The sequence below is a fragment of the Lutra lutra genome, chromosome 17 (assembly GCF_902655055.1).
Source record: "Lutra lutra chromosome 17, mLutLut1.2, whole genome shotgun sequence".
Taxonomy (NCBI): domain Eukaryota; kingdom Metazoa; phylum Chordata; class Mammalia; order Carnivora; family Mustelidae; genus Lutra; species Lutra lutra.
This window is the reverse complement of record NC_062294.1, coordinates 53171223-53188798: the sequence shown is the minus strand read 5'-3', so window position 1 is coordinate 53188798 and position 17576 is coordinate 53171223. Positions and strand designations below refer to the sequence as shown.

The 17576-nt window shown below is 51.9% G+C and overlaps 1 protein-coding gene across 5 annotated transcripts in view; it reads right to left on the bottom strand.

The window, feature by feature from the left end:
- Window positions 1-17576, bottom strand: part of MYH14 (myosin heavy chain 14) — a 99053-nt gene that overhangs the window by 76033 nt on the left and 5444 nt on the right. For 2 of the 5 annotated variants that reach the window (XM_047712535.1, XM_047712536.1), the window contains exons 2-3: window positions 5058-5468; window positions 797-953 (exon numbers count right to left, since the gene is read on the bottom strand). In XM_047712535.1, the coding sequence (XP_047568491.1) occupies window positions 797-953; window positions 5058-5468 (568 nt within the window). Of the gene's footprint in view, window positions 1-796; window positions 954-5057; window positions 5469-7845; window positions 8052-8559; window positions 8699-10374; window positions 10433-17576 lie in introns of those variants that run through there. The other 3 variants (XM_047712539.1, XM_047712537.1, XM_047712538.1) reach the window with 3 other exon arrangements.

Here is a 17576-nt window from a genome sequence, read left to right as displayed (position 1 = left end):
AAACTCCCAGTTTCTCTGACTTCACGGGTCTGGAGCGGGGACCCAGTTTGCATTTCTGCCAAGTTCCTAGCTGACGCCGATGCTCACCGCACTCCGAGAACCTCGACACTGAGCATTATAAATGCGTCATTATGACCCAGAGTAGAACTACAGCACAGGACATGTGATGCAGGTATAACACACACCATATAAATACATTGCTGTAGAAACCAACCATAAATGAAAAACAAAACAAAAACAAAAAAAACAAACAAAAATATATTGCCACATACCATCGTATGTCATATGATAGTAAGACATAAGTTTTTAAATATTTATTCTGCATTTAATTATAAACCAAATGTTAAAATAGATATGTAATAATTTATAATGATGACATTATGTATAGTACACGTGAGTTATGTTGTTTTGCCGGGACATCCTCATACAACCTGCTCAGCTCTCCCCAGTGACCCACACTGCCCACCATCCAAGGGGCTGACTTTGATTCCACAACAATGTGGATCACGTCAACCACCTAAGTGTTGAATGAATGAACACTAAGAATCACTGTCTCAAGAGAAAATTTTGCAGAAGCCTGGCCTCAACTGGCTTCCGGATGATACTGCAGAGAGAAGGGGTAAACGAGGAGACAAATAAGAAGGGGCCTGTCTGGTAGGACCCAGAACTCATCCACTCAGCCCTTCCTCCTGCCCCATGATAAAGCCTGAGAGTCTGAAATTCTTGGTCTGTTGTCTTACCTTAGCCCCCAGAATAGCCCCCACCTTGAAGAGACATGTCCCAGCCCCACACTCACCCTGAAGCATGCTACGGTAGGCTCCCTCGGTCACTGCATACACGTGGGGAGGCACCTCGTGGCGCTTCTTGCCCCGGTACATCTCCACAATGGCCTCCGTATAGATGGGAAGCTGCTTATATGGATTGATGACCACACAGAAAAGGCCAGAGTATGTCTGCAGTGGGCAAGAAAGGAGAGGGCCTCAAGTGCCTGTCTGAGGCCCAGAGGGCAACATGGGACTGCCGTGTACAGCTGGGCAGGTTGCACACTGTACAAGGATGCGGTTCATATCATGACAATGTAGATTTGAGCATTTGTGACAAAGACATTCAGGCTGATGGTGGAAGAGAATCTTTCCCTATTGCACAAAGGTGCTGTAAGGATAACGATTTACCCTGAGAGAGAATGCAGCCTTTGTAGCCAGCCAGACTTGGGTCCCAGCCCCCTACCACCTGGATGCACGCACACATAAAATGACCACGTGCGCACTCATCTGCTGCCTCACTCTCTCTCTAATGGCAGAAGTCTGGCAATGACCCTCATGTACGTTCTTACAACGGATCCCTACGATACTTGCAGTGAACAGATTCAGAATTCTCTCCAAAGCATTATCAAATAAAGAACACAAGGTGAGGACTGTTTGCGCTGAGAGAGGAGGAATAGTTATATTTGTATGTATTTGTTTGAATATGCATAAAACACCCTCAGAAGATACCACGGTTCCTGAAACGTGACAGGAACAAGTCTGTGGTTTCTACCGAGACTCAGGGACCCTGCTTACATGCTCATGGGAGGAAACACTAACGTTCGGGATCAAGGTGCCTGAAAAGAAAGATGCAATTTGTCTTGCATCCCAGTTCGTGGACTCCCTGAATTTGTGCTGACACCCGATGGGCCCAGGATTCAGCTCACACAGAGGCCCTCAAGCCATGGAGAGGCAGTGAGGATTGCTAGAGAGCTAGCTGGTCACCCCACTAAACCAGCCCAGAGAGCTCACGGGCTAAGCTAGCTGGCATTGGCCAGAGAGGTAGGTGCCTAGTGGCCTCGCTAGTTAACGATTAAACTGCTTAGCTACTCGGCCAGCTAGCCGTCCAGCTCCTTAGTGGGTTAGTAGTGGGATCCCTTTAAGCTCCCTGGACAGCTTGAGCTTCTCAAGCCGAGCAGGGTGTGGCCACCGAGGGCTGTCCGGCTCCCAGGTGCCAACCTGGTAACAGCGGGAGGGTGGGTGAGCAGCCGGGAGCCGAACAACCGGTTTGCTGGGTGTCTGCCCTCCCTGCCTTGAAGAGCTGCTCCGGAGCTCAGGGCTGGCAGAGGGCGGGGCAGCCAGGCCACATTCCCCAGGAGGGTATCTCATGGCTGCTGGCGCCCCGGCCCCCACTCCTGGCTGGCGGAGGAACCCACTCCCCACGCCACCCTCCCACCTCAGCCCCCTCCTGCCAGCCACACCTTGTTGCCAGAACGACACTCCCCACCCCCCCGCCACCCCACGGCAACCTGAGCTGGCTGCCAAGGCCGGGGAGCAAAGGGCGGAAGCTGGTGCATGCCGTGAGGGCTGGGGACACCTGAGTCAAGGGGGCAGAGCTGGGGACACCCACGTGGAAGGGTCTAGAGTAGCTGCCCAGCCCTCGGGGCTCTGAAGCCGTCCAGCCCAGTGACTCTCTCCACAGTCTCGGTTTCCTTCCCACCTCATTGCAGAGGCTGTGGGGATTAAGGGAGATAATGAATAAAAACCAGCCAGCCCAAGGTGTGGCCCATAAAAGGCACTCCAAGTGTGGATCCCAAGACTCTCCTGGTACCCATCCCCTGGGAGCTAAACGCTCACTCAGACTTCGAAGCTGTGTGATCCTGGGCTTCCGGCTGTGTATGAGATTTGCCCTCCCTGAGCCTCATTCACCAGCCCTGGAAAATGGGCTTTTAACCCTGACCACCTAGATAGATTCTAAGCATGGTGTGTGCTCAAACATATGGGTTCCCTTCCTGCCTAAAGCAATCGGGCAAAGGGACTGAGACCCTCAGGGACTCCAGGCCAAATAGGGAATTAGTGGCAGAAACTGGGTTTCCAGAGGTCTGGACACCATACTCACTGGGCAAACGCTGCGTTCCCCATCATCCGCCAGCCAGTCAAACAAATACCTACAAAGCCCGGGCCTAAGACAAGCATGGTGTAGCTTGATCACACCTCTAACACCTTCTGGCTGATGGCTGCAGCAGGCACACTGAGCTTTCTGGAACTCACTTTCTCATCAAACGGGGAAAGGAACAGCACTTCCACATAGGGTGGCTGGGAACCAACCACAGGCTGGTCTTGCACGTACACAGCATGACAAGGGCCCTGGAGGACCACGCGCGCTTAATATGTTAGCTGTTAACTACTGCGGGGCCAATGGCTTCCCCTCTCCCCGGTGGGGAAATGGGTGCTAATTCCCACCTCACAGCCATGTGTGGAGAGGGGAAACCAGGCACTCACTAGGTGCTAATGGTTATTCTTCAGGCCCAATTAGCTTCCTGTCTAGTCTTCTGGGATCTTCCATCTCGCTTCCATTTGTGAAATCCAGGGGAATGGCTTGGGTTGAGCGAGGCTTCTTCCCCAGGGTTTGCAAAAGCGAGCAAGGACTCAGCGGGGGCCCATGAGGCCTGGGGAAGGTTCCCAGCCCCATTCAGGGCTAGACAGCCCTCAATTCCAACCCCGCAACTGCCACCTCAAGCCGGGGGACCCTGAGCCAGCCACTAGCCCTCCAGCCATGGTCTCCTCCTTCCCAAACGGCAGTCAGACCTCATAAAAAATATTCTGAGCTTGTGATTTGCGACCCTTAACAGGGCGGACATTGGGGCCACTCTGTTTATTTTTATATTTTGATATATCTCATCACTGAGTTAAATGTTTTTATTACTCCCATCAGTTTCAACGATTTTTCCGTCCCCCTAAATATAAAACCAGCACCTTTCCTTTGAGGGTGTTAGCTAGGCATTTAAAGATTTTTCTTGGGGGGGGGGTGGTCAGTGCAAGGCGGGAAGACCCCAGCCCTCTAAGCTGCTGTTTGGAGTGCGATTCTGAGGCTAGCGACCTGGGTTCAAATCCCGCCCTGACTCCTTCCTGTCTGGGTGACCTGGGATCCAAGTCACTTGACATTCCTGAACATCAGGTGACAACAGCAGTCCCCGGCCCAGAGGTGCGCTGATAACCCACAGGTAGCACTTAGAACAGCACTTGGCGCATGGTAAGGGCTCAATAAATATTTGCTAGCCACCATTATTATTATTATTCATTATTATTGTCGACATTCTTTGTCAATCTCTTTAATCCTGTTTGCTCTAATAACGCTCTGGCTGCCCATTAGAACCACCCTGGAAGCTTATTAAAAATGCCATTGTCCATGCCACAGCCCCCAGAAAGCCTGATTTAGACTGGGGAGGGTGGGGATCAGGTGCTAATACTTTAAAAAAAAAATTCCCCAGGTGATTCTAAGTGCAGCGACAGGCTTACGAACCACAGCCATGGCCCCTCCCTACTGACCTGTTCTCTGTAGAGCTTAATAATGTGAGCGATACTCAAGGCTCAAAAGACGGGCGACCACCAGAGTCAACCTCACTATCATCAATCCCATCTATATCTTGAGAGACGCCATAGCAAAGGGATGGCACCTGCCGCCGGACCACCCAGGTCCACCACGTCCCCCCGGGTGACCTTGGTCGCGGCACTTGACCTTTCTGGGCCTCTGCGTTTGTTCTGTCTAAAACGGGGACAAAATGCTTTCTAATTGGGAGAGTGTATTGAGACAAGACATTTAACAGTGCCTAGTGCCTGCTTCATAAATGTCAGTGTTTATTGTTAGGAAAACTCTCCAGGCCTCAGTTTCCTTTTCGATGAAATGGAGCTAATAACAGGCTCTGCTTTGTGTACAGTGAGAGGAAGTGAATTAATATATGGAAGGGAATTTAGGACAGGGCCTGGCGTGCAGTTTTCCCACCCTCGGGGGTTGTCATTAATTAGTATGAGAGACCCATATCCCTTTCTCAAAATGCTTTGATGTGTTCTATTTGAGAATTTGGAATTTTTCACACTTTAGGAAAATAATAAGGTGTATGATATTCTGGGACACCCTCAGTGGCGTCTGAGGCCATTCTGGCAACCCAATAATTTATAATTTGGCCACTACGTGTGGGAATAGTGGCACAGCGCGGTATCCCAAGCAGAAAGGGTCTCGCACTTCTCACGCTGGGGGATGACCCCCAGCTCCCCACCCCCGGGGCCATGCCCTTCCAGCGGGCAGCCACTCACGTAGATGAGGCCCGAGTAGTACCGCTCCCGGAGATTGTGCAGGACGGAGGCCTCGTTGAGGCAGGTGAGCTCGGCCATGTCCTCGGCCTTGCTGAACTTGGGCGGGTTCATGCGCTGGATCTGGTCCCGCGGCAGCCGCAGCCGCCGTCCGCTCTCAGCCAGTTCCACCTCGGCCTCCAGCTCGCCCTCGTGCCGCAGGGCCGCCGCCTCGAACCCGTGCAGCTCCGAGGGTACCCACACCAGGCGCCGCGCCGTCCACTCCACCTGCGGTGAGGTGCCGGCGCCCCCGGGTGAGCCACCAGCTCCCGGGCCACTGGGCGCGAACAGATACGGCTGGGCGGCCTCCGGCACCGGGCCGGGCCTGAGGGGCGCCTTCCGCCCGGGCACCGACAAGGTCACTGCCGCCATGGTCTGCAGGGGAGAGAAGGGTGGAGGTCAGGTAGGGCTCCGTCCCCAGCCCAGATCACACCCCAACCCCTACCCCGGGCAGTCCCCACTGCCTGTCTTCACCAGACCTCTTTTTACACATCTGCAAAATGGGCCCACAGATCTCCTTTACCAATTCCATTCATTCATTCAATAATTATCTAATAAGCCTGGCTGAGCCAGGCACCCTTCAAGGCATTGGCCATACAGCCAGGAAGAAGCGAGCAACAGGGGTGCCTGGGTGGCTCAGTGGGTTAAAGCCTCTACTTTCGGCTCAGGCCCTGATCCCAGGGTCCTGGGATTGAGCCCCACATCAAGCCCCACATCGGGCTCTCTGCTCAGCAGGAAGCCTGCTTCCCTTCCCCTCTCTCTGCCTGCCTCTCTGCCTACCTGTGATCTCTGTCTGATAGATAAATGAAATCTTAAAAAAAAAAAGAAGAAGAAGAAGCGAGCAACAGATCCCTGCCTACATAAGGCGTTTGCATTCTAGCCCAGTGCTGTCCAGTATGGGAGCCACTGTCCCATACAGCTACTGGGCAGTTGAAATGGAGAATCCAAACTGAGACAGGGGTTCTAAGTACAAGATACACAGCAGATTTCAAAGACTTGGTACAACTAAAAACTCATTAGTATTTTTTATATTTGGTGATTGATACATTGCAATGATAGTTATTTTGAATATACTGGGTTAAATAAAATATATCTTTAACATTAACAACCCTTGTCCCTTTTGAGTTTTTTCCATTTTTAATGTGGTAACTACAACATTTTAAATTACACAGTTGGCTTGCATTCTATTCCTACTAGATAGTGATGCTCTAATGCCAGGAGACAGATAAAAAGATAAATAAGTAAATTATATCGTATGTTAAGGTTGATAAATGCCAAGGAGAAAAAGAAAGCAGGGAACAGGGGCTGTTAGGATTGAGGGCTGCTGCAGTTTTAATGGGGATGGCCAGGGAAGGCCTCTCTGATGTGGCATTTGAATAAAGACCTGAGGGAGATGAAGGGAGTGAACCATGGGAATGTTGAGAGGTAAAGCATTCCAGGCTGGGAGAAGAGCCAGTGCAAAGGCCCTGAGGCAGAAGTATGCCTGTGTGTCTGTGGCATTGTGAGAAGCCAGTGTGGCCAGAGCCAAGTACACAAGGGGAAAGAGGTGGTAGGTGAAGTAAGATCAGGGACCAAGAGCACCAGACTGGGCCATGATGAGGACATCAGCCTCTTAGACGTGAGCCCTAGGAAGGTGTCAATCTGATCTCGGTCACCCGGGTTCCCTGATTACCTCTGGCCCATCCCACAACTGCAGAACAGACTCAAATCTCACGCCTTAGTTATCAGTTCCTTCCTTCCCTGCAACCCAGCTTCCTTTTCTCTACGATGGGGAGAGTGGCCCCATTCATTTACTTCTGCATTCACTCAACATTCACTCAACAGGCTGTTCAGATGCCAGGCTCTGCCCGGAGTGAGAGTCTGGGGACCCTGAGATGCTTCAGATGGGGCCCTGCCTTGAGAAGCTCCTGGTCTGGGGGTGAGGCACCTCTAGTCTCAGTCGGCCACAACCCGGTGTGACCTGTGCACTGTAAGGGAAACATGGGGTGAGCCAGAATGGGCTAGACCCCTCCTGGTCCTCAAAGGCCCCAAAGAGCAGCAGCAAATAGCCCACAGCAATTTCAGGGTAGTCTAAGCACCAGTCACGACAAATGCCCTCTCTGTCCCTGCCTGTGCCCTGTTCCGGAAGAAGTCTGCCTCTATTCTCCCCCTCCCACCGCAAACGTCTGTATGAGTCACAGGAATACCCGAATCTTTGTCTCCCCCACTCAATGTTTCTGCCTCTGCCCTCCAGGACCCCACCTCCAACGTACCCACACACCCAGCTTCTCCTGAGACATCCCCACATCTGTCCCATCAGGCTCTTGGCTCTCCCTCAGAGCCTCTCCCACCTGGAAACTCACCTCCACACCACACATCCCACTTTCACCCAGAGCCCCTACACAAGCCCCAGCCCTTGGTCCTGGTGATCTCAGGCCTCAAACAGATGGCTTCTGCCTTCAAGCAGCAAGGTTCTCCCCGCCCCCCGCCACCACCCACACACACACCCACTCCCCAGGCTCCCAATTGCCAAGGCTAACCACCAGCCTTCAGTGCGGCCCTGATCCACCCAGAGCCAAACCCCATCCCCGGGACTTTGCACCTACCCTCATCCTACCCCACCCACCAACTTCCCTCTCCAGCTCGTGGCCTTGACCAGGAAAGGTTGGGAATTTTTGTAATCGGCAGGCCCTATGCCTCCCCTCCCTAGAACCAGGATTCTGGGCCCCCAGTCCCTCCTCCCTTGGACCCATGAGCCCGGGGACCCCCTCACCTTAGAGCAGCTGGGCTAGAGGTGAGGATGATGGGACATCCAAATCCTGAGGACTGACAACAGCCCTGATTGGGGGGGGGGGGGGTGGCGCAGGCCTTGGCTCCCAATGGCTGAGCCCCTCTGGCAGCCCCCCCCCTCCTTAGCCGGCAGGATCACCTCTGCCTGGGCTCATTACTGTCACCGGGACAGGTGCTTTCACCTGCCCTGGGAGGGGCAGAGACTGCTGGGCTGGAAAAGGAAAAGGAGCCAGGGATCCGCCCCTGGGGCAGGAGCTGGGCTCTTGGCATCCAGCCCTCTCACCTCAGCCTAGTGCTAGTAGTATTCAAGAGTCCCCTCCATGGCCAGACCCGGAAATCTGGGCCCCCAGCCCCTCCTCCCTCAAACCCAGGGGTCCGGCCCCCAGCCCCCTCCTCCCTCAGATCCAGGAGTCAGGGCACCCAGCCCCTCCTCCCTCAGACCCAGGAATGCGGGCCTCCAGCCCCCTCCTTCCTCAAGACCAGGAGTCGGGCCCCCCAGACCCAGTGTCCCGGCCCCAGTGCCTTTGTCCCTCAAGGCCTAGAAGCCCAGGCTCCCAGTGCTGTCCTCACTCAGACCTGGGATTCCTGGCCCCCAACTCCCCTCCTCAGATCCAGGAATCCGAGCGCCCAACCCCCATTTCCCGGAGACCCAAGCGCCCTGTGGCCGCCCCCTTAATCCGCGAATCCTCGGGGCTACCTGGGGCCGTTGTCCGTGCGGGAATCCGGAAGATGGGGAGGGGGCACGGGAATCCCCTGGCCGATTGAGCTCTCAGGTGCGACTACCTCCGCGGTCCAGCGCGGGGCGGGGCCACGTCGCGTCACCCGGAGGGAGCCCGGCTCTGATGTCACTCAGCACCTGCCCGGCTCCGGGGGCGGGGGGGGGGGGGGGGGGGCCTGGGTCCTGGAGCTGCTAAAGCCCTTCACAGGAGGATGGGGGGGTGGGGGGAGGCGCGGAAGAGTCCTCTGCCAGAGGGGCTGCAGTGGCAGCCCCAGGCCTCCCTCCTCCTCCCGGGAGGCAAAAACCAAGGACACGCGCGGCGGAGAGGGCTGAAGACTCCGGTGTTCGAATCCCGCTCAAGCTTTCTGGGCCTCAGCTTTCCTCTGCGTGAGTTGCGGCCAAAGAAATTAATAAGATGATGTGGGAGAAAAGGCCCCCAGTCCAGTGCTTAATAAACAAGCAGTGCCTCACGACATCGTCTGATCTTTCTGAGCCTCAGTTTCCCTAACCCCAGAAATGGGACAACACAATCCACAGAGAGTACTAAGAGTACCAAAGAAGCCCACAAAGTGTTATTCTGGCCTCCAGAGCTTCGGTTTTCTCATGGGTGGAATGAGGACTAAGGAAGGGTAAGCGCATCTAATCTGTGCCGGTGTTTTTCTACGTTTAGAACAGCTCTCCGGGTTTTAATTCATAGAATGATCTCAAAAACCAATGTGAGGGGCACCTGGGTGGCTCAGCTGTTAGGCATCTGCCTTCAGCTCAGGTCATGATCCCAGGGTCCTGGGATCAAACCCCGCCTGGGGCTCCCTGCTCAGCGGAGAGCCTGCTTCTCCCTTTCCCTCTGCTGCTCCCCCTGCTTATGCTGTTTCTCTCTCTCTCTCTCTCTCTCTCTGTCAAAAAACAAAACAAAACAAAAAACAATACGATGGGGACGATCAGCCTCCCCATTCGTCCAACGAGGAAAGTGAGGCACAGAGAGGGGAAGTAATGCGCTGAAGGGCACAGTCAGTAAGAGGGAGAGCTGGGATTCAAGCTCATACCGTTTTATGTCAGAGGAATCTGGGTACTCAAAGGGATCAATTTCCTCTTTCTCATTGGTTAACTCTCTCGAACCTGCTTCCCCATCGCCACCACAGGACCACAGCCGTCCTTAGCGGACTATTACGAGATTAAAAAGGTTAAGGGACCCAGCACACAGTCTCCAAAGTGTTAGTCGCAACCCCGTCTCTCTTCAGTCACTGCCTCTGTTCAGCCTCAGTTTTCCCCTCCCTGTAAAATGGGTACAATATAACCCCTCTCGAGTTAATATAAATTATTTACTTGTAAAAATAAAAGCGCCCAAGTACATCATAAGTGCTCAAATATGTCTTTCCCTACCCTTCTGTCTCTGCCAGTCGTGACCCCTGTCTCTGGGCTGCAATTTTTACACGTGAGAACCGAGACATGTTATCTGGAGGCGGAGGGCTGAAGGCCATGACTCAGGTGTTAGAGCGTCCAAGGTCCCAAAGAGAGCCTCAGTTTCCTCGTCTGCGGAATAGGCCCGGGACCCCCAGCGAGGACCCGGACCCGGCCTTTCACACAGTAGGAACTCGAGTTGGGGGTGAGTGTAGACGCCCCCCCCCACCCCGCCGCTGTCCCGCTGAGCGCTCAAGGTGAGTGGCCGCGTCACCGCTTCTCCCCAGCCGCCCGCGCCGGCCTTCGGGGCCCCTGTCCGAAGTCCCTAGGCTCCAACCTCCCCAGGCCCAGTCCCGCTCCGCCACCTCCCGAGGGCTGCGAGCCCCAGGCACTCACCGGCTTCCAGGGCCGTCCTGAGGCTTCGGCCTGGGGAGAAAGAGGGGCGGGCCCGCCAGGAGAGCCCCGCCCACATGAGCATGGCAGGGGCCAATCGGCCCCCGCTGCGACAAGCTACGGCCCCGCCCGTGGGGGATGCTCCCACCAATCAAGAGGAGAGGCTGGCGGGCCGGGCCAATCAGAAGTTGTCGGAGTGTGCCAGCCGTGGGAAAAGAACGGCGTCGAGCGCGGAGCCAGGCGGCGCGGTCGTGGGCAGGACCCCAGGCCTGACGGGCAGGGGAGGCAACCAATGGCGAGCTGCGGGGGGCGGCCGGGGGCGGGAGGCCCGAGGGACACCGGTGAATGCACCGCTTTGTGCGCGCGGCATGAATGGGGGCCTTTGTGAGGGCCGGCGTGGGGGGGGGGGGGGGGGCAGCTGGAGGCCGGAATGCCTGGGTCCCCCGGGAGCCGGCGGGCAGGAGAGACGGGAGAGAGAATTACACTTTTGTGGACTCCGACCGCGTACCAGGCCCCTCTCTCGGGAGGTGTGGGCGATACCGTCGGTAATAATATGATCATTTATTGAGTGCCCAATGCATGCCAGAAGCTATGCTAAGCGCTTTACCTGCATGATCTCATTTAATCCTTACAACTACCCCTTGGAATTAAGATCTTCATCTTCCAGATGAGGTAAACCCAAGCTTAGAAAGAGGGTGTTAATTGTCGAAAGGCATGGAGCTGGCAGGTGGCAGAGCAAGGGCTTGGATCCTGCCAAATTTGACTTCAGAACTCGTGCTCTTAACCACCATGATACACCCAAATGGTAGTTAATGCTTCCCAATTTACAAATGGGAAAACTGAGGCTCAGGTAAAGGCAGATGACTTCCCAAGTTCACAAAGCAAAGGCCCCACTGAACCCTGAGGTGGAGCCCACCTCTGAAGCTAGTCTGTTGCTGGAAAGCCCTGCATGGTTGGTTTCTGAGCCGTGTCCCCGCTTTATGGGTGTGTACCAAAGCTCCTGAAGGAATGAGCAGCTGGGGTGACCTGTCAAACTCTATTGAGACTGTACCCCTCCTCTGCTCAGAAACTTGTGCTTCACGGCTCCATTTCAGTAAACGCTGAAGATCTCACTGTGGCCCATAAGGCCCTGTGTGATGTGTCCCCTGGGACTCTCTCTGATCTCATCTCCCTCTTCTCTCCCTGTCGCTCCTCTCCAGCCACCCTGGCCTCCTGGGTGTTCCTCATTTCCAGAAACACTCCCCATGCATGGCCCTGCCTCAGGGCCTTTGCATTTGCTGTTTCTTCCACCAGGAATCCTCTCCCTGCCCCCACCCCCAACCAGGTTCTGCATGAATATCTGCCTCTCCTCCAATGTCAGGTCTCCTACAATGTCACCTGCTCCAGAAGGCCTGTCCTGATCATTCTGTATAAACCAATTCCCCTCGTCACTCTCTCCCCTGACTTTGCTTTGTTTTTCTTCATAGCACTGGAAGTTTTTATGCGTTTATCTGTTTATCATCCGTCTCCTCACTAGAATATAAGTCCCAAGAGGGCAAGGGTCTTTGTTTTGTTCAGTGCTGGATCCTCAGGGCTTGGCATACAGTAGGCGCTCAAGGTTTTGTTGAATCCATAGTAACAAATCCTTGCATTGTGTGAACTAAACGAGTTAATGCATGCAAAAAGCTATGTGCAGCTGACATCAGGAAAGGGTTGAATAAACAGTAATTATTATTACAGTTGTTACTCGTTGCCCTACAAACCCTTCTGATAGCATGCAGGAGAGAAACAACAACAGAGAGAGAGAAAGTCTACCACAAGGGAAAGAAGCCAGAGAAAGGGAAACACATTTGCTTGGCAATGGCAAAGGCCATTATCCCCATTTGACTGATAGAAAACTAAGGCTAAAACAGATGAAATCCTGTGTACTTGTGGGCCCCAGGGAAGAATGTGTGAACTGGGACACCACAGAAATTCAAACAGGAAAGGCTCTGGCACTCGCATTCTAACCATATTCTGCCTGATGACTGGTGATGTCATCAATGCCGGTGAGGGTTAAATCTACCTGGCAACTGGTGATGTCATTATTCCCACTAAGGGTCTAAATTGGAGATGTCATTAGTTCTACTCAATCTGTAGGGTAACTGATGACATCACTGACTGGTAATATTGAGCTTCCTTTTGCTGAGGATGTTCTATGAGCTGCATGCCTGTACTAAGTGAGCACTTTAATAGCTGGTGATAGATATTTAGCACTTACTATGTGCCCAGCACAATGCTAAGTATTTAAATGTATTAATATATTTGTATTAAATGTATTACTGTATTAAACTCTAAGTAGTAGGTACTAGTGTCATACCCATTTTACAGATGAGGACACTGAGAGAAGGCAGCCCAAGATTGGACAGCTAGAAATCATCAGAGCCCAGATTTGAACCCAGGCAGTCTGGCTCCTGAGCTTGGAATGTGAATCACTCTATGAAACTACAGGAGAGTGGCTGGGACCCAGGAAACCAATTCAGAGCCCTCCATCTGTCTTCCATTCCAAGTCTGCCACTGAGGGTCCTCAAGAGAAAACCCAAACTCATTCCCTTGACAGTCAAGGCATCTCCACCAGGCATCCATCTCCACCCCAGCACTAGAATTGTCCCCATTAAGTTGTGAGCCTAGGGCTGTCAGGGGCCAGATATGACTCTTCTGTGGGTATAGCATAAGCTGTACTAGAGAGGGGACTCAGAAAATGGGGGTGATAGAATATCAGGATGGATGTATCAAGGAAAAAGGAAATGGGAATAAAGGAGCATTCCAAGTTCCCAGACAAGGAGAGGGATTTCCGCAGGCCAGCACAGACCTTATTATTCTTAATTCATAATTGCCTTGTTATGCAGAATCTGAGTAATGGGCAGCACAGGTGTGGGATAAAAGTCATCAGGGAGCTAAGTTCATGGACCAAAGTAAAATGTTGGAGCTGAGAGGGGAGGAGACAGGAGAACCAGCAAGGGGTTGCTCTATGGAAGAGAATCTTGGTCAGATTTATTCTTAAGTAACTCTACACCCATGTGGAACTCCAACTCACAACCCCAAGATCAAGAGTCACATGCTTTACCGACTGAACCAGAAAAAAAATGGGGGGGGCAGCTCCTGTGGCTGGTGGAATAAGGGGTTTTACTTTCTCTTTTAATAATTGTTGTTGTTGTTTTTTTACTTTTTAAAGGTTATTTGTTTGTTTGTTTATTTGTTTATTTAGAAAGCAAGCAGTGGGAGGGGCCAGAGAGGAGAGGAAGAGAGAGTCTCAAGCAGACTTCCCACTGAGCACGGAGCCCCAGGTGGGACTCGATCTCACAACCCTGAGATGGCAACCTGAGCCAAAGCCAAGAGTCGTGGTGTCCCAAGTCCTTACTAGAGAAAAAGAAGGGACAAAGAGCATGCTAAATGTACAGTGGGTCTGGACTATAATCCTGCCTGGGACATTTTCTCTCTATGGTAAGGATCTGAATGGTTCCAGTATTTTATTTTTGGTTGCTGGGCTGTTGTTTTCCTGCATGTGACTCAGAGCTAGAAGTGGCTCTGAGACAAGGGCATGCTGGCAGCCTCTCGAGGGTCGCAGATGAATGATAGGTCCAGTTCTGCAACCGCAAATATTTACTGAGCGCCTACTATGTGCCAGGCCTATTCTAAAGCAGGAGTCAGCACACTCTTCTTCTGGAAAGGGCCAGACAGTAAATATTTTCAGCTTTGAGGGTCACGTGGTCCCTGCTGTAACACTTGGTGCCCTTACAGCAGGTCAACCGTAGTAGATAATACGTAAATGATGTGTCTGGCTGTGTTTCCCTAAATCTTTGCTTACACAGACAGGACGTGGGAGGGTCTGACCTGTGGACCAGAGTTTGCAGACCCCTGTTCTGGAAGCTGAGGAAATGGAGATTACAGGGACATAATCCCAGCCCTCACAGAACTCAGATCACGATCTACTACACACAGGCAGAGGGAAACTGCTCACACCTAAGTTAGATCCCATCCTTCCTCTGCTCAAAATCCACCCCTGGCACCAGTCTCACTCAGTTGAAGCAAAATCCTCACCGGGGCCCACAGGCCCTACACCATTTGGCCCCCTTTGTCCCCTCTCTGACATCATCTCCTGCCATCTCTCCATGGCTTCCTTTGCTCCAAACACAACCCAACTCAGCCCTGCCTCAGGCCTTTGCATATGCCATTCTCTACTGGTATGCTCTTCCCCTAGCTAACCATGTGGCCCCCCTCCTCTCTTTCTAGTCTTTGCTCAGATACTACCTTTCCTGTGAGGACATTTCTGAGCACTTTTTCCCCTGGACTCCTGATACCTCTCACCTGCTCAGCTTTTTCTTTCTTTTCCTTCCTTCTTTCTTTCTTTTCCTTCCTTCCCTTTTCTTTTCTTCCCTTCCTTTCCCCTTTTCTTCCCTTCCCCTCCCCTCCCCTCTCCTACCTTCCCTTCCCTTTCCTTTCCCTTTCCCTTTCTTCCTTCCTTCCTTCCTTCCTTTCACCATAGTATCTACCTCCATCCTGCCAGTAGTTTGTTTATTACATTCATTATTTATTCTCTGATGCCCCTAACTAGAATGTCAGCTCTGTGCTGGTGGGGGTTTTGGTCATCTTGTCCTCTGCCATCCCCAGTGCCTACAAACAGAGCCTAGCAGACAGGAGACGTTCAATACACTCTTGCTGAATAATGAGTGTGTTCTGGTGATAGACACAGACTGAAACGAGCAAACATATAATTATAGAGAACATTGGCAAATCAGGGAAAGGGCTATGAAGAAAAAGTCGAAGAGGATGAAAGAAGGCATGGGCCTGCGCTGTATTTTAGCAAGGGAGTCAGGGAAGGCTTCTTGCGGTGGTGACATTTGGAATAGAAGGATGATGGGACAGTTGGTACTCTGAGTAAATGAATGAATGGACAGGTGTGTAACTGATGGAATAAATGAATAACTGGATGAGTGAATAAATAAATGGATAAATGAGGAAATGGATAACTGGATGGGGGGATAATGTGAATGAATGGAGTGTATACACGATCAATAAATAAATAAATGGGCAGATGGACAGAAGAATCAATTAATGCATAAATGGACCAACAGATCAATGAATGAACTGGTGGACAGATGGATGGATAATAAATGGTCTTTCGTGCCCCTGTACCTTTGCATATGCTATACCTTCTGCTTGTTATTCCTTCTCTTCATCTCTCTACTCCAAGAACTCCAGGCCAACTTCCCAAGGCCCAGTCTTTGCTGGGTGTATAAAAGGCTCCCTAATCAGGGCACCTGGGTTTCTCAGTCAGTTGATCATCTAACTCTTCGTTTCAACTTAAGTCATGATCTTGGGATGGTGAGATCAAGCTCTGGCTCCATGCTCACCAGAGAGTCAGCTTGAAGATGTTCTCCCTCTGTCCCTACCCCCCATAAATAGATAGATCTTAAAAAAAAAAAAAAAAAGGCTCCCTAGTCTCACTCCACTCCCACCCTCTGCCTGGCCACCATATCCTCTCCCTCATATTGATGCTCTGATCACACTAGGTTAGAACGATCTGTCCTGCTGGTAGCTTCACAGACCAGCAGCCTCTCTGGAGCTGGACTGACTCCAAGTCATGTCTGTGTTCCCATCATAGCCAGCATCCCACTGGTACATGAAGTGAGGAGGGTCTCCAGAGATGTATGCTGTGCCTATGGGGAGGTATAAAGTCTAGAGTCAGATGACTCTGACAACATTGCTGTCTGTTGGGGGATGTGTAGATCTGAATCTGGGGCTTGCATGTGTTGGGTGTCTCTGAGTGAAGGGCCTCCAAAGAGGCAGGTCTGTATCTCTTGCATCTCACCTGGTCCTCAAAATACCCAGAGTCCAGGATCCATAGACTCCTCCATGCTATGTGATCTTGGGCAACGGCCTTTCCCTCTCTGGGCTTCAGCAAATGGAAGGAATCAGACCAGCCATTTCAAGGCCCTTGTTCAATGCCAACCTTCTCAGAGTCCTCACCCACTCTCTTCCTTCTTGTGTTGCTGTCCTGATCACCCTGGATTGTATCCCTCTCTGCCTCCTCTATCAGCTTGGAGACTTTAGAGGACAAGTCTTGGGTTTGGCCAATGTCCCTGATACCAGTATCTCCACAAAGGTCAAGGTCAGATTTGTTGGGTTCCTGGGATCTCCCAGCACATGATCTGGAACACATGATGCCTCACAAGAAGGTTGTTGACTAAGAAAATGAATGGATGTGGGATGCCTGGGTTGCTCAGTGGGTTAAGCCTCTGCCTTCGGCTCAGGTCATGATCTCAGGGTCCTGGGATCGAGTCCCGCATGGGGCTCTCTGCTCGGCAGGGAGCCTGCTTCCTCCTCTCTCTCTCTCTCTGCTTGCCTCTCTGCTTACTTGTGATCTCTGTCAAATAAATAAAAAAAAAAGAAAGAAAGAAAATGAATGGATGTATGACTTCTGTCACCTGCCGAGCTATTACACTTCTCAAAAATTCCCTCCTCCGAGAAGGCCTTTCTGACTCCCCCTGCCTGGCCAGATAATAACTGTTCATATTTTTATGATACTTGTTATGTCCTAGGCATCCTAAATGCTTTCTTATACTTATATGTTGCATCATTTAACTTGCAGAAATTTCTCTCACTTGCAGAATACAGCCAAAGTGATGGGATGTCACTTTCATAATGAGGTTTTAAAATACTGGGACCTCTCTCTTGCTAGCGGACTCTCTCCAGGTGGTCTTGACAAAGCAAATGGCTGCATTTAAGGCCGAGGGGCAAGGAAGGGAGGTTGGTCTCTAGCCAGCAGCCTGAAACAACCATGAGAACCAGCACAGACTGACCCTTTCTGGCTGAGCCATGAGATGAGTGCGCTCCCAGCAATGCTTTGATTACGGCTTTGTGGGAGTCCCTGAAGCAGAGGATCACTACAACTATTTTTTTTCTATTTATTTATTTGACATAGAGAGATCACAAGCAGGCAGAGAGGCAGGCAGAGAAAGACGGAGAAGCAGGTTCCCTGCTGAGCAGAGAGCCCGATGCGGGACTCGATCCCAGGACTCTGGGATCATGACCTGAGCTGAAGGCAGAGGCTTTAACCCACTGAGCCACCCAGGCGCCCACTGCAACTATTTTTAAAAACATTATTTTCTTTTCAAGGGGAAAAAAATTAAACAATAGGGTCACATTTCACCTGACCAGCATCCTACATCTCCCTTCCAAACTAC